The sequence below is a fragment of the Clytia hemisphaerica genome, unplaced genomic scaffold (genome assembly GCF_902728285.1).
Source record: "Clytia hemisphaerica strain Z4C2 unplaced genomic scaffold, Clytia hemisphaerica genome assembly, whole genome shotgun sequence".
Lineage (NCBI taxonomy): Eukaryota > Metazoa > Cnidaria > Hydrozoa > Leptothecata > Clytiidae > Clytia > Clytia hemisphaerica.
Window position 1 is genome coordinate 1399152 of NW_027103621.1, and position 18953 is coordinate 1418104.

The 18953-nt window shown below is 35.6% G+C and overlaps 2 protein-coding genes across 3 annotated transcripts; both read left to right on the plus strand.

Moving 5' to 3' along the window:
• Positions 1 to 1064: 1064 nt before the first annotated feature.
• LOC136802327 (uncharacterized) lies at positions 1065 to 17340 on the plus strand. 2 transcript variants are annotated; one of them, XM_067059046.1, is made up of 13 exons: positions 1065 to 1146; positions 8744 to 8816; positions 9149 to 9223; positions 9408 to 9498; positions 9974 to 10100; positions 11957 to 12086; positions 12215 to 12316; positions 12449 to 12496; positions 12751 to 12901; positions 13143 to 13195; positions 13361 to 14425; positions 15579 to 16200; positions 16520 to 17340. In XM_067059046.1, exons 2-13 carry the CDS (start codon positions 8778 to 8780, stop codon positions 16843 to 16845), a joined length of 2829 nt encoding a protein of 942 aa, XP_066915147.1. In that variant the 5' UTR covers positions 1065 to 1146; positions 8744 to 8777; the 3' UTR covers positions 16846 to 17340. The 2 variants fall into 2 exon arrangements, with proteins under 2 accessions (XP_066915147.1, XP_066915148.1); XM_067059047.1 differs by lacking the exons at positions 1065 to 1146; positions 9408 to 9498 and having other exon boundaries at positions 8745 to 8816.
• Positions 17341 to 17463: 123 nt separating this feature from the next.
• Positions 17464 to 18676, plus strand: LOC136802328 (deoxyhypusine hydroxylase-like). The gene has a single exon (XM_067059048.1). It carries the CDS (start codon positions 17490 to 17492, stop codon positions 18411 to 18413), a length of 924 nt encoding a protein of 307 aa, XP_066915149.1. The 5' UTR covers positions 17464 to 17489; the 3' UTR covers positions 18414 to 18676.
• The last annotated feature ends 277 nt before the right edge of the window (positions 18677 to 18953 follow it).

An 18953-nucleotide genomic window follows, 5' to 3' on the forward strand; every position in this document is an offset into this window, starting at 1 on the left:
CAACAAGATTCTTGTTGTAGAATTTTCATTGGGAGGACTATTTTCCTCAGATGTATAATTTTCAAGCGCCTTCAGAGGTTTACCGTGAGCGTAAGAAAATTATGAAGAGCTCTTATTAGGTTAAATATTGTTAAATGTTAATGTTTTTCACTCCGATTCATAGGCGTGCCTGTAATTCTAAGTAATTGATTTCCTTCTAATTATCGAGCTTATTCCCGTCCGTGAGTTACCCCAAAATATGTTTCGATTTCCCTACAAAAAGGTTCAGACAGCCATAATGAACGTTTTCTCATAAAAACAAACAAGAGCATAACGCTTCGATGACCAAAACATTAAAAAGATTTTTTTCATTCAGGCTTTAATCACGTTACAGATGGACGCAGGGAACGAGTGCCCCTAGGGGCCATCCATATAGTACGTACGCAGTGAAGGGAGAGAGGGGGACTTAGCAAAATCGTACGTCTATTACGTCATTTCTATATTAGAAGGGGGAATTTTGTTCGGTTTTTTGGAATCGCTCGATTGTTTTGTTAGAAGCACTTGTTATACATTTTTGGAAAGCTAAGGGGTAGGGGAATCGAAATTACGTGTTTCCAATTTTTTTTCGGACACTTTGGTGTGATTTTCGGACAAATATGACGGTCTCAGGCAAAAATCATAGGGTTAAAAATTAATGAAAATTTGAGCTCGAGAAAACGGAGACCTGTTGTATATTTTTGGAAAGCTCTCAAAAAATTAATATTAGAGATATATTGCAAGTATAGGTGATTTCTGTACCTAACTGAGATATTAACCCTTGGAAACCGTGTTTTTCAGCCAGAAACAGCTATTTTGTCCAGTTTTTGCGCTTTTTTGAAGCTCAATATCTCGAGTTAGGTACTGAAATCACCCCCTCCCCCCCCCGGGCATTTACAAACATTTTTCCTCAATTTCCTCCCAGAGGATTGGAAAAATGTAAAAATGCCACAAGTTTTAAAAGGAAGGCGGCGTCCGAGTGGTTTAGACGTTTCCGGAGTAGATTTCCGGATCGGTGGTCGGGTACCCATCATTTTTCTCAGAATTTTTTTTGAAAAATGGCCGCTGCACGTGTCTCGTGAAGTTTGCAGACCCTCTCAGTCAACTTATGCAACACAAAATAACAAAGAGGTATTCAATCGATGAGATTAATTATTAACAGTCTGTAATGAATTCATATTTTTTGTTATGTAGAACAGACCTTTTCTTGGCACAATGTGATATTGAATAAGTAAAAACTCCAGCATGGATTGGGCCATTCCAGTTTTTATTCGTTACCCCCCAATGGACGACATGGAATTTCTGTAGCAAATTGCTTTTAAGAAAGTCCGGAATTTCCGTAACAAATTTACAAAATACCTATCAAAACCGTGGAATTCTGTTACTGTAACCTAAAAAAATCATGGAATTCCAATACTTTAATGCAAAATTAAGTAAAATTCATGGAATTCCGATACTTTCTCTTTAAAGTTTGCCTGGAATTCCGTGCCAAAATTTATTTCAAAAATTGACGTCATCCATTAGGGGGTAATGTTTTTTTTCTGGAATGGCCCATTCTTATCATAATTATCTTTAGTCCCAAAAATCACAACATTTTTTGATGTTTTTTTTCAAAATAATCTTTAAAAAGATGATGGAGTGATCTTTACAACGACCCTGCTGATTCCCGGACAATTTCAGGCAAATATCCGGGGAACGAAAAAAAAAATCTGTATCCCCATATATCCCTGTATCCGCGCAGCCAGATAAGTGAACCCGTGATTGTGAGTTAACGCACAGACAACACACAACAAGTTTACGTGAAAGCGGGCGGAATAGGGATGGTGAAATTGATACCAATGCAATCACCCAATTGTTTAAGTATGTCGCGCGGACCGCGCATTGGGCCATTCCAGAAAAATAATTTTTCTTTTCCAGTGGTGGTCGGAAATTCCGATAAAAATCAATGTACTTTTGCAAAATGCATCGGAAAGTCCACTCTTTTTTGCCTTTTTTAATTCAATTGCCTTAGAAATTCATACATTTTCTTCTCTCGCCTTGGAAATTTCAAATTTTGGTGAAAACTTTTGCCCTCGGAAATCCTGTGTCGTCCTCCCCCTGTTACAGACAAATTCTGGAATGGCCCATTCAGTCTGGGGTATATAAGTCCCAAAAAGTAATGTTAAAATTCCCGGACACGCAACAAGAAAATCCCCGGAGTCCGGGGAATTTTTGTTTTTGTTTGTGCCCAATGCTCAGCATGGTTTGATAAAAAAAAATTGTTTCAAATGGGGCTCCTTACCTCTAATGTTGCCATCGAAAAAAGGTTTGTTTGCGTCGCAGCAATTGTTAAAAATACATACATGCGGGCGGATCCAGTCTGGAAAAGAGGGCCTACTGGCGGCAGATGGCAGACGGGTGGCAAAATTTCTGGGTTTTTGAAAATCGCGTAAAGCCAATTTCTTCTCCCAGACCCGACCAATTGAACTTGTCGAACCAATCGAACAATCGAACTAATTGAACTCCATCAATCACGATTAAAGTTCGATTAAAAAAATTAATCAAACCTAATCGAACACTCACAATTTTTGAAGCAATAGCAGTTCGATTAGTTCGGTCAGTAAAAAGTTCGATTAGTTCGATGATATTAAAATCCTCATATCTTCCCTCGCTTGCAAAAACTTTGTCCTGGCACGCAATTGCCAACTTCGACAGTTCCCGGACTTAACAGCTTGATGTTTATTGTACCCGGATATTTGTCTATCCGGAAAAAAAGTCCGTAGCACCTCTGTTGCAATTTCGCGCACAGCCGAGTGGCGGAATACTACGCCCGCCCCAACAAACCGCTTCTTCTAGCGCTAAAAGGATACAGGAAAAGTGTGTAATCCGTTATCGGAAGTAATTTCCTGATTTACATTCCGAATTTGGCTTTGAAAAGAAGCTAATAGACGGTGGCGGAGCAGCACAAACTTGTCCATGGCTCCGCCCCCCCCACTTATTTGGGGGGTGTAAATCGGCCTAAAAGTGGGTGGGAGCTGTCTCATTTTTTAAACTCAGGGGGGGCCTAAAAAAGTGGGGGGACCTGAAGGGCTGCACTTAAGTTCTGGGGGCTAATTACAATAATTAAGAAATTATAACTGATTCCACAACTAGACATGCATTTTTAAGAGTTACCATTTTAAGCTGGTTTGAGACCAATTCAAACCACAAAAAAACTACTATTCTCCCTAATTAGATATTGTTTTAAGGTGTTTTGAGGGTATAAAAAGTGAAAACTTTTCTTCGTCACCAAACCGGTGGGCAACATTTTTTCCAGAATTTCTTCTTGTTTTTTTTTTTAAATATATATAATTTTTCTGGATTCAGGGGGGGGGGAATGGGTTTTGAGGTCAAAAGGACGTGTAGGGGGAAAGAATTTTTTTTGAAGCCAGGGGGGGGGGAACGAGAGAGGGGGATGATTGGAAAATTTTCATTCTAGGCATGGGGGGGGAACTCACCAAAATCAATTCAAAATTGAAAAACATCTGGTTTTATGAGATGATATACCTTAAGGGAAGAAATTTTCGCGAGAAGAAATTTTCGCGGAATTTAATTTCGCGAATTTGAGTGTAATTCGCGAAATTAAATTCCGCGAAACACACCAAAATTGTTAAATCGCGAAATTAAATTCCGCAAAATTCGATTTTCTTTCTTCTTCTTTTATTTTGTTGTTTTTGACCAGGTATTACCAAAAAATATGGACACAATTGATTTTTAAGCATTATAACGTGTATTTCTTGTCAAATATATACAAATATAAATAACTCCGTGATGGTTAAAAGTTAATTTAAGTTGATAATTTCTTCTTAATCGCGAAATTAAATTCCGTGAAACTTTTGATATCGGCTCATTCGCGAAATTAAATTCCGCGAAATTTGCCATTTTGAAACTCTGATTCGCGAAATTAAATTCCGCAAAAATTTCTTCTCGCGAAAATTTCTTCCCTTAAGGTAGCATAATGCTTAGTTTTATTAATATTATGGTTTAAAAACAACCATCCTTTCGATATATTCTTGAATTAGAACTACCTTAGGGAAAACAATAAGCGTTAAGTTCATCAAATTACAGCTTTTTAATTTTATGCTTGAGGGGGGGGGGCAGAAAAATTTTTGGAGGCAGGGTGGGGAAAAATGAGGGGGGGGGAATGGAAAATTTTCATTCTAGGCATGGGGGGGAAGAGACCCTGAAGGACACTATGATATTGAAATCGAAATAATTTGGTGCCAAATATTTTTCTTTGCTGGGACCTGAACCTTGAAAGTACTTTTTGCAGGGACCTGAACCTTTAGATTTCAACTGGGACCTGAACCTTACTGAAAAGTGGGGGGACCTAAAACTTAGGGGGGACCTAAATTTGTTGGGGGGACCTAGAACCCCATTCGTAGCCATGTTGTCGAACAAAATTGGTTTATCGAACTGATTGAACCGAAACCCATTGATCGAACTTAATCGAACACTCACAATCTTTTAAAAAATCTTAGAGTTCGATTAATTTATTTAATTGAACTTTAATCGTTCGATGGAGTTCCATTATTTTGATTGTTCGATTGGTTCGACAAGTTCGATTGATCGGGTCTGGCTTCTTCTGACCAGGGAGAGTTGTATCTGTTGTGTTCTTGCAAATTATAGCTAAAATAACGCTGTTTTCTCTCCATCAACTGTTCATATACAGTAAAAGTTATGGGAAAAGCGCATATTTGGACTTTGTACCCAATGCTGCACGCAAGCACTTAAGCTAACAGCTAAAGTCCCGCAAGAACGGGACAAAAATCAGTTTTCTATGCCACATAGAAGATTTTTCAAATTCAGTATATGAAAATAGAGCAGTAAAAAAAACCTTTGTATTTTCCCTTTTTTTTTCTCCAAAGATCCAGAAATAAAAAATAAAGGGATAATGATAATTGAATACTATCCACTGACGATCCACAGCACTATTGTAAAGCTAAAATTACTTTGTGCACTCTTCACTTGAGAAAATGATTGACAGATTAAAGTTTTTTTAAATTCGAAAGTTTTTTGTCAAGGACCCCAAATTGACTTTTGTGAGTGCACTTTATAGTTTTGTTTCCCATTGAAGAATCATATTTTGGTTTTCATGTTATGAGATGATGTTTTTAGAGCTTTAGAGCTAGCCTGTTTGATGGCCCGAAATTTTAAATTCTCTGGCAACTTGGCTATTTTGAACTTGAAAAAGTCCCAAACAAGTTTTCAGAGATAAAAATCCAATGTTTTTAAATGCCTGAAACTCTGCGTCAGAAAATCAGTGAAAAAAAGTGCGCAGACAGGTGACGTGAACAGAACAACTTTTCACAGCTTCTGCATCTCTATGCTATGCTGTTATTTATTTATTTATTTTCTTCTTTCAAACATCGGGTATATAGATCATTCAGCATGTTGCTTGTTCTTCTTTTCACAATGCGGGAAATCACTTGCAAAGTGTGCAATGGATCAGCAGATACAACATGTTATACGTCTACCATCTGAATTTAGTAGGAATTAGTCCGAATTGGGTTGTTTTGATCAATATTGTTTCCATACAATTCATATTTCTCAACAGGTGAAAATAATACTTTTTTTAAATTTAGGGCAGCAGATTGGTTCGATAGTGCGGTTGGTTGCTTGAAACGGCAGATAACCCAAAATATTGTGCTTTCTTAGCTTGTTTATACATCTCATTTGGTTGGTCACTCTCAGCCTCTCTTATAGCTAAGCTTAGGTCAGCATAGAATGCAACCCCCTGGCTCTTAGGGGGGGCTAGAACCTAAAGTTCTGGCTGGGGGCTCTTTTTCCCTAAGATCAGGGGGGCTACTTACTCAGGGGGGGGGGCTATTTGTTTAGGTCTGTTGACTGGGGGCTAACCTAACAACTTTTTCCAAGAACTAAGAAATTTTTCTTTGTACATTTTGGTATTTTGTTTGTGTAATAATGAAGTCGTACTATTGACGTTTATTGATTAGAATTTCAAATTTTTTTTTGTATTTTGGTAGGGGGCTGTCTATTTCGAATTTTGGTGGGGGGCTAAATCTCAGGGGGGCTGAACCTTAAGGGGGGGGCTTCAACCCCTCTGCACTATATGGTCAGAAAAGATTTAGGCCATGAATTCTATAACTTACCTTTCCATTCGAACTTTGTACTTTTCATAGTGCATTATGTATTGTGCAATTGTCTGTCCCTCTTTTCGAGAAGAGTTTGAAATTCCTTCCATGTTTTAAATGCGGAAGTATTATCATCCTTAGTACAGCTTACTACAGCTTACTATAGTAAAAACCTGGCAACTAATTTCACTACTTTTTGGTAACTGTAATGCCAGTTGTAAACCATGAACATTTTTAAGTCCTGCAACTCCTGCAGTAGCCTGTAGGCCGACCCTAAAAAAAAAAAGTTTCCGGTTCACCGGCCGGGTGAAAATTTTTTTCGTCGTCACCCGGCCGCATTTTTTTTTCATAAGAACCAAATAGATAACAGAGGAAACTTTCTTCTTAAAAACCTTTACTCATTTAAACTCCCAGCTGGCACACAACGTTGTTTAGACGTTAAAAAGACGTTATGAATGTTAGATGGACGTTGAAACAATGTTGTGTGCCAGCTGGGCTGTTACATCATTGCTTTATAACACTTGCACTCTTCAAAAAGGTTTGTTTGTTTAGCATGCTTTCTGGATATTAAAGATCAAATAAATAGTGTTATGCATATTTAAATGAGTGAAGAAAATATTTGTTTGTCTAGGAGGCTTTCTGAATGTTAAAGATCAAATAAATAGTGTTATGCATATTAAATGAGTGAAGAAAATATTTGTTTGTCTAGGAGGCTTTCTGAACGTTAAAGATCAAATAAATAATGTTATGCATATATTAAATGAATTTATTAGAATGAAAGGTTTGTTGATTCTTAGAAAAAAAGATCACAAAGTAAACACAACTAATAAACTCATTCAACACTCAATCAGCTTTTTGTAATTAATAACAACACATTTCTTTCAGTGAAAGAGAAAAAAAGGGGACAGAATGTGTGGCAATATACTTTCTTTAACACTAACAGCCAGAGAGATGAATTTTTTTCTTCCTAATTTTTTTAATTAGAAAGAACCAAAAAAAAATTTTTCCCGGCCGCCCGCATGACTTTTTTTTTCGTCACCCGGTGGACCGGAAACGTAAATTTTTTTAGGGTCGGCCTAAGGACTTTCCAAATTTCCAAAGATACTTAATTTCATGGATTACACTCTTCAATTCTGCCAAATCTGTGAAATTTAATCCCCGCGTAATTTAAACCCTGCAAAATTTAATCCTTGCAAAATTTTATTCCATTAAAGTTTTATTTTGCCATTTTTGGACCTAGCAGAGGTCTCTTAAATTAACCTTTGTTTGATCGTCTATCCAAAGTCTGTTACCATCGTCTCTGGAGATCAGCCCATTAGTCTTTTCTAATTTTTTACACAGTGATGCAAGTCAACAGTACCCAAAAAGATATTGAGCTCGATTTAAAAAAAAGAAATTTCAGGTTAAATTTTGAGCCAACAAAAACTGCCTAAAAATAGGGATTTTTGGACTTTGTGTAGAATTGTTTCATTTGTTTTTTTAATATTTTTTGAAGACAGAGAGTGATCTCTAAAAAAAGGCTAAATTTGTTTTTCCTGGAAAATTTTAGTCGCCTAAATTTTAAAAATTTTCTTTTTATTGCCATAGGGAAGTATGCAAAAATATTTATTTACCTCTGTATCACATAATATTTCTTGATATGTATCTCATAATTGGAAAGTGCTTTGTACTACAAACTTAAAATTTTGACCCTGGAGTGACAGATGATTATTATTCAAATTAAGCTTTTATCCTTTTGATCCAGTAACCTGCTTTATTTGTATTTTACAGGTGGATATTTACATTAAGCAGTTATTGGACAAAGTCGAATCCAATATGCAAAAAATATTGGGCGTGCGAGAAATGATATTAGATGAGGCTTCGTTGAGTCCAATATCTTTTCTCGTAGCCCAATATTTTTCATATTGGATGAGACTGCGTCCAAATAAATGGTTTATTATCTTTTCATCGCTAAAATATTTCTCGTTTTCAAACAAAATTCCATTTTATAAGCTCGTAAATCTGGTTTCTTTTTAGTTTTTTATTCGAAAGTCTTATTTTTACTTTGTGACGTAACGTCAAAAAGAAGACACTAAATTGTCATTGAACTCGTTGTTTGACGTCAATTTTTGAAATATGTAGCCTCCATGGAAGCTAAGCTGTATATTCGAAAATATTGGACAGCAAAGAAGCCAATCAAATGTCGCTATTTACGCGCGTCAGATAATAAATACATGTAGATATTACAGATTAAAGGGTTAATAATGCGATGATTGATAAAAAATGATATCTCATGATTTAAAAATGCTTTGAACTTGTTTTACTCTTTTAGTCTCATTTCTTACTATCGTTGGCTTTTTTTCCTATTTTCTTATTACATCAATCTTCAGGTATGACCATTCAGCATATGTAGCTTGCTTATGCCTTTTTATTGTGTCTCTGGCTTTCCTCATCTTTCTGACTTTTTTTCTATTCAGTTTACAATTGTTGATTTGGTATTATCTTTCTCTTTTCTTACTTATTTTCTTGTGTCTTTTTGAGCGATTTTCATTTGGTCCAATCGTCAGCATTCAGCTTGTTTTTAAGTGAATTTATAAAGTTTCATTTGTGAAATAGGTTTTACTGTTACATTTTAGCATTGTGAAATTCTCAAATATATGATGCGAGAAGATGTCTGCTGGTCATAATGTAATTTATGAAACTTTGAATGTAAGTTTTTACTTTATAAACAGGTTGGAAATACTTTTTGTAGAGTTTAATTTCGAAAGGGGATACTCTTAAACCTATTGTCTTGTGAGGGGATTATAATGTAAGCCTATGCTATTAGTATTTGTCATTGAGAAATATTGATAAATAATATTAGATACAAATCTGACTTGCAATTCAACAAAGTACTCTATACCATATTGGTAGAGCGGTTCATCAGTCAAGACCAATCTATTTATTCAATACTCAGAGTTTCATGCCGTGTCAGGAAGTCTTCAGTCAGATCTATTTCTATTCTTGAGTGATAATTTAATGTTATGTAATTATCTTTTTAGAGTTTCGAAACATTACATTCAAATGCTACCCACCTTGCTTCAAAGTATTCAAATGTTTTAAATGTGCTGAAAGAGGTTTGCTACTCCTTTATTTAAAAAAAAGATGTAAAAATGGATATGCATATTGCATTGGCGAAATATTTAGATGCAAAATTTGGTTGTTATAATAACTATTAACTCCCTTAAGAAAATAATACACAAAGAAGCAAAGAGTTTCACTCTATAACCTTAACATCAAACTAATTACTTTCTTCTAAAGGCACAGGAAGCAAACAATCAGTATATCAGCTGTTCTAATAAAAGCATTAGCACTTTAACAGAGCACTCAACATGGAACAATTACACCGAAGGTTTGAACTTCGTTTGCACAATGCACAAACAAATACATACATATTAATATCTTCCAACCTCTCATTCAGATCAATTTCTAAACCTAGTAGACAGTTTTAATACCAAATTTGACCCAAAACATTAACGTTACATGATATGACTAATAGTAATAACAACTGACGCTGCACTGACTAACCATACTAAAGCTTTCCAGCCCTGAATAATTAGATTTTCTTTCATTTATTTGACGGTTTTTCCTTATTTTGTAATGTGCTAATGTTGATTTGTTCCATGTTAAACTTTTAAATGTTGCTTCTTAAAAATCTTTCCAGCTGTTGCACTAAGTTTAAAGCTCTCTAGATAAAATTTACTAACTACATCTGACATTTAAAAATAACAACTATCATCTAACTAACAAATAGCTAATAACTGACTGACTGACTGACTGACTGACTGACTTTTAATACTGATTATAATAATTAAATTTTGTTTTAGGTGATACACTGTTTATAACTGTGAAGAGTCCATTGAATTCAGATGGAACATTTTGGTTTCGTGTTTGGAACAAAGACTTTGAATTTGATGATGATCAATCCATTGATAAGATCAGTGAAAAGCTAGGGTAAGGTTAATAAACATTGATGTTTTAATGAGACACCAAGGAGTTTTCCTATATTGGAAGTTTTTTGGACCTACCCCGGTGGAGGTCCTATAAATTAACCGTTGTATGTTTGTCCGTTCGTTCGTTAGTTACCAGCTTTTCTCGAGATTGGCTCATTAGTTTTTTCTGATTTTTTTGCACAAACTATAAACCCTCGAATGTGACAGAGCCCGATTTTTAGGGGAAAAAATTTTTAGCCAAATTTGGGCCAAAAAACGGCTAAAAACGGGTTTTTTGGACTTTGTAAAATATTGGATCTTTAATTTTTTCTGATTTTTTGTACGAAAGTAGGGTACCATCATAGGTAAAGATGGCTAAAGCTAAATTTTTTGGCTCAAAAAACGCATATTTATCTATAAGAATCACTATTAATAAGCATACATCAATGTTCTTAGTCAAATTACTCAATTCTTTTACGTTATGAGATAGATGTTTTTTTTGGTCATGAGGGCTTACTTTTGAAGAATATGTGTGTGTTTGGACAAGAAATTTTGGCTGCTTGGCGTGTATTTATATCAAAACTGGCCAAATTCGATATTTTTTTATAAGCACATTATCAATTACTCAGGTATTAGCTTTTCTCGTGGTTGGCGCTTTCATTCTTTATGATTCTTTGCACAAAGATGTATAACCGGCATAACAATAAACCCTCGAATGTGACGGAGCCCATTGAAATTTTTAGGCAAATTTGGGCCAAAAAACGACTAAAAAACAGGTTTTTTGGACTTTGTGAAAAATTGGATCATTAATATTTTTTTCTATTTTTTTGCATGAAAGTAGGGTACCATTATAGGTAAAAGACAGCTCAAGCAGATTTGTGCAAAAAGATTTTGTTTGCTCAAAAAACGCATCTTTATCTATAAGAATCACTATTAATAAGCATACATCAATGATCTTAGCCAAATTACTCAATACTGTCGAACGTGCTAACCGCACTGGCTTAACTTCAGTATCTTTGAAATCATTCGTAGGCCCAATTGTAAACTTAATGGCTTAAGGAAAATTTCAGCATTTCTTAAATAGGTTATAGCCTCGTTTAGGCTAAAAACTCGCTCCCAGGCCCCAACAAGAAAAAAATTTTAAAAATGAAACATGTACCCCGAGATATTCACCCAAGGAACAAGTATGCAAAATTTCAGCCAAATCCGATCATTTTTGAAGTCTCCAGCCTGCCCCAAAGTTTTAGCCTCGTTTTGAGGCTAAAACTCGTGGCCATGCCCTTAAAATTAAAAATTTCAAAAAATGAAAAAAACACCCCCCAGGTATTTACTCAAGGAACAAGTATGCAAAGTTTCAGCCTATTCCGACCATTTTTGAAGTCTCTAGCCTGTCCCAAAGTTTTAGCCTTGTTTTGGAGAAAACTTGTGACCAACGAAAATTTTCAAAAATGAAAAAAAACACCCCATATATTCACCCAAGGAACAAGTGTGCAAAATTTCAGCCAAATTTTTGAAGTCTCCAGCCTGTCCCAAAGTTTTTGTGACAGACACAGACATTCTCAGATTCTAGCTCAACTGAAGTTGAGAATTTTGATGAGATCGATGTTTTTTTTGCTCTAGAAGTCTTGAATATGAAAGAATATTTAAAGAGCATGAAATTTTGGTTTCTAAACGGTTTTCTATAAGAAACAAACAACTAATTTTAATAGAACATTTGTTTTCACTTGTAAAGAAAAAAGACCATCATAATTTTTTCTCCATAAAGAAATTCTGAACGTTTTGGATGCATCAAATGAAATAGACTGTCTAGGAATGGTGTGAAAAGTAAGTTATAAGTTATAAGTTTGCTGGTCGTATAATTTGAAGATTCCTTTTTAGATGGATGGAAAAAGAATGCACTGCTGTGGCAACAACGCCAAAGCCTTCCTCAACTCCAGTCTTCTTTTTTTCAAACAACAAGAAGTGCTATTACAGAGCTGTTATAACCAAAGTCAATAATGAATCATCGGTAAGAAGACACACTTACATTTTAGTATTAACCTAATTTAACCTTATTCTCTGCACTTTGGTTATTATTTTTCCCTCCAAGTAGTCATTTTCTTATGTTTATGATAAGTTGATTATTTTTGTTTTCAGGTGAATGTCAGATATTTGGATCTTGGAAAATATGAAGATGTCTCGACAGATGTCCAGTTTTATCTGGTGCCTTTCAGTATCCTGAAAAAGTTCCCAATAAAGGTGTGAAAAGTATTTTTTGTTCCTTCTGTTCTCTACTTTCTAAGCTTTGCTAATTTTTTGCAATAGTTTTACTTACTTTATGCAATCTTTTGGTGAAAGCAATTATTTTGTTAAACTTTATTTTATTTTCAGTGTGCTCAAGGTTCAATCTTTGATAATGCAGGAACGCTTTCTTATGAGGTGAGTACTGTTTAGAAATGCTATCCCTGAATTAAGAGGTGATCCCTTTCACAAAGGTTGTTTTAGGTTGGTAAAGTTTTGTCTGCAGTGCAGAATTACTATAACTCTACCATCAAAACTAACTGTGAAGCTCATTTATTCCAAAAGAATTAATTATTCCATTTGCTCAAATGTAATGATAAAATTTTAAATTTTTATTTTCGTCAAATCAATTCCTTTGCCAATAATCTAATTGTGTAATCTAATTCTTTCAGGTGAAATGGCAATTCAACGACCTGACACACAATGAAGTTCTCCTAGCAAAAGTTGAAGATTGCACCAATGCCAATAATCAACCATGTTATCGTGTCTCACTCAGATCACTTGCAAAGGGCATTGATGTCACTAAGGAAATCAGAAACAAAAGTAAGGGACTGTTTTCATTTACCATTCTGTTATACATATAAGACGAAGTGACAATTCTTGCGGAGTGGTGTCATACATAGAAACTTTTTTCCAATACTTAACCAGAATTTTTAAATGATTCTCAATTCTATGCTCTTTTCTCAGAAGAAAGAAGAATTTAAAGCATCTCATTCTTCTAAAAGACTTGATGCATATTTTGAGATGGATAATTAAATAATTATCACTTATTTTAATGTTTCAGTTGCTGAAATCCAAGTCGAAGCTGAAGAAAAACAACGAGAGAAACAGAATGTGGTAAAGTTTCAAATTAACAGATTACTTTACTAAGTGTTAAATTTTTCCAGAAATACAGTCCATGTAAGAAACATTCTGTTAATAGGGTAAGTTTTAGCTGTAAGTTGACATGTAATTGCTATCAGTATATCAATCATTTGTGGGGATTTTGATTTTACTTTTCAGATCCAGAAAGATAAAGTTGGGTTATCTGGAAGCTTGCATGATTTATCAAATAGACAAATTCCTCTTGCAACAGTTGAACCTGTACAAGTAAAAGAGAGAAACTCAATTTTGAAATCATCTAAAGATTCAGCAGAACGAAGAAATGTTGAATTTAATGAACCGGAGTGTAAACAAAGAAGTAGGAAAGATTCAGAAAGTCGTGAAAGAGATCCCACACAACAATCAAATGATGGAAACCGAAATCGTGTTGCCAGCATGTGTTCAAATGATACAGAAAGTGAACCTCCAACAAGATCTAACAGTTTGGACAGTGTGTTAATGGCAAAGAGATCCAAAAACAAAAGTAAGAGAAAGTCGAAGAAAAAGAAATCTACAGGCCACCACTCTGATACTGAATGTACCGACCCTAAAGATGACAGAAGCGAATCAATGAGATCTTCAGCCAAACGCACCTGTGATACCAAACTTGAGTCTGCTTCTGATTGGATTGACAAAATTCCCATGGACGAACGCCAGAAAGTACCAAATGTAATCCCCAACTTGATGAATCTTTTTTACAGTGCAACACAACTTAGGAGCGAGCCATGGTGGGAAATCGAATTGATGAACATCAACAAGCTTCTACAAACACAAGCACGACTTACCATTTATTGTTTTGACATTTTTCTCAGCCAGTTGAAAAATGCGTTGAAGTATGGTCACTTCGATTTTGGTCACTGTGAAAAGCCATGGGTCTATAATGCCAAAAAGGAGCTAGCAGAGCGGTCAAGTTGTTCTACCCAGTATGTTATCTTCAGAGAATACACCCCTCCACATGGGAATTCTCAAGGGCCCCGAAATCATAGAGTTGTTGGCATTGCTCGGGTTGATGATCTACCAACAAGGGGAAGATATCCCATCACCTTTTTGAGTCTTTCCCGTTTCAAAACAACTGTTTCAGACATGGATCAACCAGTTGGTGGACCCTTTTCGACACTTTCACTGGATAGTGCCAAGAGAGTCTTGGTGAAATTGCAATCTACACTGGCTAATAATCAACGAATTCCAACATTCCCTGATTATTTTGTAAGTCCTCTACATCTCTAGGTTTTTTCTAGACTTCTTTCCCTTCTCTTTTTGGACCTACCTCCGGGTACCCCGGTGGAGATCATATAAATTAACCCATTTTATCGTTCGTCCGTCCGTCTGTTACCAGCTTTTCTCAGGATTGGCTCATTAGTTTTTTTTGATTTTTGGCACAATGATGCAAAATGGCAATGTCCAAAATGTGACGGAGCCCGATTTTTGAAAGGCCCAAATTTGGGCCAAAAACTACCTAAAAATAGGGTTTTTTGGACTTTGTGCAAAATCCTGTCATTGCTTTTTTCTGATTGTTTGTACAAAGATGGAGGGCAAGATTCTCTAAAGAATGGCTGAAGTGGTTTTTCCCGGAAAATTCTTATTCGCCTTAAAAAACAGATTTTCGTATTTTGGGGAATTTCCCTTTAACCAAATAAGAAAATATAGCTGTTCTCAATGTTGACTCATTATTTTTTTCTGATTTTTTGCACAATGATGCAAAATGGCAATGCCTTAGGCATTGTTTTTCCAATATCCAATATTGGAAAAACATTTTTTTCCGGCCAAAAATGCCAGAAATATGCCAGAAATTGCCGTTTTTCTGGATTTTCATTGGATTTTTTTCTTATAATTGGTTGTTTTCTCATTCAAAAACATTATCAATAGCAATGCCCACCATCAAGCATGTTTCAATTTTCAAAAAAATTGATTTTTGAAGCCGGAACTATTCAAAAATCGCCGGAACAACCTATTTTCGCCAGAAAGAGAGTATATCTTGAATTTCTCGAGCTGTACTTTATATTTTTTTATGAAACTTTGCGCACTGATGAAAGATGAACTGGAACTTTCTATTTCTATTTTCCCTACTCCCCTTCCCTCTTCCCCCATCAACAATCAATGATAAAATTTAATGTGTTATGCATTTTCGCAAAACGCTATATCATCTGACTGATTGTTTTCATTTTTCTCCTTATTGCCTTATTATCTAGCTTTCATCATCAGTAGGTCCATTCAGCATGTTGCTTGTTGATACCTTGAATAAGGCATGTTGATAATTGTTTTTGAATCTCCCTAGCAGTATTTGTTTTCATTTATAAACTTCTATAAATGCTCAGACTAATTGGAGACTAATTGGAGACTAATTTTGTCCAATTTTCAGCCTTGGTGTGGAATCCCTCCTGTCAGAAAAGAATTTCGAAAGCCCATTAGCAAGAAACAGACAAAACCACAGCAATCTTACTCGCAGATGCGATCTTCAGGAGTCCGAAGCCCTACCCTGTTTTATGATGAAAGCAGATCCATTGTGTCCAGAATTGAGAGCTTGCCACGCGCAACAAGCGAGCACAGCTATTCTAGAGCTCAAGAATTGGAAGAAATGTGGGCTGAAGACGATTGGGACGATGAGAAACCGAAAACACCTTCCCAAATGGAAGATTTACAAAAATCACCTACTACTGAACCGGAGATTGATGTTTTACCAAGCCACCAAGATTCAGGTCAAAATAATAGAGTTCCTGAAATTGAAGCTGAAACAAAGAACGCACAAGCTGTTCAATTAAAACCAGATGCTTCACCACAACAGAAAGAGGTCATTTCGAAATCAGAGGTTGTCCATAATTGTGAAGAGAAGAAAGCTCAGCCAAACGATGACGAGAGTACCCCGACAGAAAAACCGCACAATAATCATCTTCATCGTGAAAGCAGAAAGAATGACGAGACCAGCAAGCCTCCTAATCAAGAGAATGGATTTTATGATGCATCAGGAATATGGTACCCATCAAGTAAGATAATCAATTTATAGTAACTTAAGCTCACTTTATAAGGGTGTATATTAGGGTAACTTTTACCACGAGCAGCTAACCGATTTTTCTCATTTGCACCATGTCTGAATTTTAAGTTAACTTTAAGTTTCCACATTAAAGTTGGAGAATCTATCTTCAACTCTTCCGTTCATCAAAGTAATCACAGGCGACATTTATTGTTCCTTTAGTTGCCTTTATCCATAAAATAAGCACATTAAGGATCATAAACGTTTTGTTTTTTTGCCAGCAAGTAATTTGCAATGAATGCAATCCTTCTTTTCTACTGTATCTTTTACAGTCATGGCAAAGATGGTAGCTGACACTATCACATCAGTCAGCGCTGATGCTTGCGATGTCAATCAAAACCACATCAATGCGGGTACTGCATTCCGAATTTTACAGAGACCTCAATCTCAAGAAGGACCTGTCAACCTTGAGCATGCTCTGTCTGTTCTGGGAATGTTTGACTCATCAAAGAAACCTTTAGATCCCATTGGCACCAAGAGAGTTATCAGTAAGACTCCTTCTCTTTCGGCAGCCTCAAGTGTCAGCGAGTTGGCAATGGAGGAACGATTTGAAAGAAATTGCAAGACTTTCGATATATCATCAGAAGATTTTGAGTAGCGTAAATGGCTGTTATGAAACTGCGTTTGATTGTATGCATCTTTTTAGTTCTTGTTAGTATGACTTCTGTATTATATGACCCTCCCTGTAATAAACCCCTTCCCTTTTCTCTCCGCCCTTGCCCCCTTTCTCCAATAATGGTGATATCTTTATCCCCGAGCCCTCTCCATTCCCACTAGTCTTGTGTTGCTATTTTTTTAGAAAATATTTTATGTAAAGAATACAGTCCATGTCATGGGTCTATTACTTTTTTTTGGACGATTTTTATTTTTGTTACTTTTTTTGAACGATGTACATAGTGCCTGTGGACTGGCTTTTCAATACCTCGATTTTTCTGAGGGTTTTCATCACATAGTTGTCCTATATATTTCTAAGAAAAGAGTTTATATTTATTCATGTTTTCCATAGACATTAGTAGTTGTGTTGTAAATTTTATATCACCTAGGTTCCACTTAAAAACGAAAGATTATTTGTTAACTGTTTTTGCTACTTTTACCTGGAAAGACTTTCCTAGTCTTCTCAAACCGTCTTAGAGGCGTTGTTTATTTCCCTTTCAATTCAAGGCTTGAGATTTAAACTATTTTTCTCATTACGATATTTATTTATTTTTTCAGCAAAAAAATTAAAGAAAATTAGAGACAAAAATGCCAGCTCTTAAAGTATCTGACGAACAAATCGAAAAAGTATCAAATGTTCTTCTGGATGTAGATAGACCGTTAAAAGAAAGATTTAGAGCTCTGTTTACATTGAAGAATATTGGATCGGACAAATGTATTGATGAAATAGCAAAAGGATTTAAGGACTCGTCGGCACTTTTGAAACACGAGCTGGCTTATTGTCTCGGTCAAATGCAAAACCAGAAAGCACTTCCATTGTTGGTGAGTGTTCTTGAAGATGATAACCAAGAACCAATCGTTCGCCATGAAGCTGGTGAAGCCATTGGTGCTATTGGTTCACAAGATGCCATTGCATTGATACGGAAATATGCTCGACACTCTTTACCAGAGATAGCGGAAACCTGCCAATTAGCTTTAGATAGAATCGATTGGATTCACAATCACGGTTCTGACGAAGGTTACCAAGGTGATAATCCGTACCAATCGGTAGATCCAGCTCCTCCAATGAAAGGAGATGATATTGATCAATTAGTAGAGACTTTACTCAACGAAGAGGAGACACTTTTCAAGCGTTACCGTGCTATGTTTGCTCTACGAAATATGTCAACACCTGAAAGTATAAAAGGTCTTTGTAAAGGCTTCTCGGCCACCAGTGCATTGTTTAGACACGAGATCGCCTTCGTTTTGGGTCAAATTGCTGATCCAGTTTCTACTAAATCTTTGATAACAGTTCTACAGAAAACCGAAGAGCATGGTATGGTGCGCCATGAATGCGCTGAAGCACTGGGTGCCATAGCAACACCAGAATGTTTGGAAGTGTTGGAGAAATACCGCAAAGATAACGAAAGAGTTGTGAGGGAGAGTTGTGATATTGCTTTGGACATGTGTGAATATGAAAATTCTGATCAATTCCAATATGCAGATGCTCTGGGGAAGACTGGAGATGAATAATATTGAGTGGTCAGTGTTTGTCCAACCTTACCGATTAATATCTTAATAAATATTTCATAGGAATTTAAGAAAACATACTCATAGATTTATCATAAATTTCGCGATGTGAAGCTATAACAACTTTAGTCAATCTTTCACAATTCTCTATGTCGTCGCCATTTATATCCATACTTTTATTTAAAATTGTGACTGTGAAATTATATTTTATTGAGGGGAGCTATTTTGTATCGAACTGTAATAATTGCTTGACTGCTAGTTATTTATATCCCTTGACCATTTTAATTCATGTTTGGAAGCTGAAGAACCCCCTAGACAGTTTTTTAATAAAAATTATATCGAAGTGAGTCTGGTGATTCTAAATTTTTTTTCAATTTAGAGTCTTAAAATATTCTTTATCTTAAGTGATTCTTAAATTTTGCAATAAAATTTTTTGAATTAATTGTCGAAATATATTTATATTCAAGTATTTTCTCAAGCATGTGAAAAAGATGATGGAAACAAAATACCAATAATTTCAAATTTCAAAAGCCCGAAAATTAC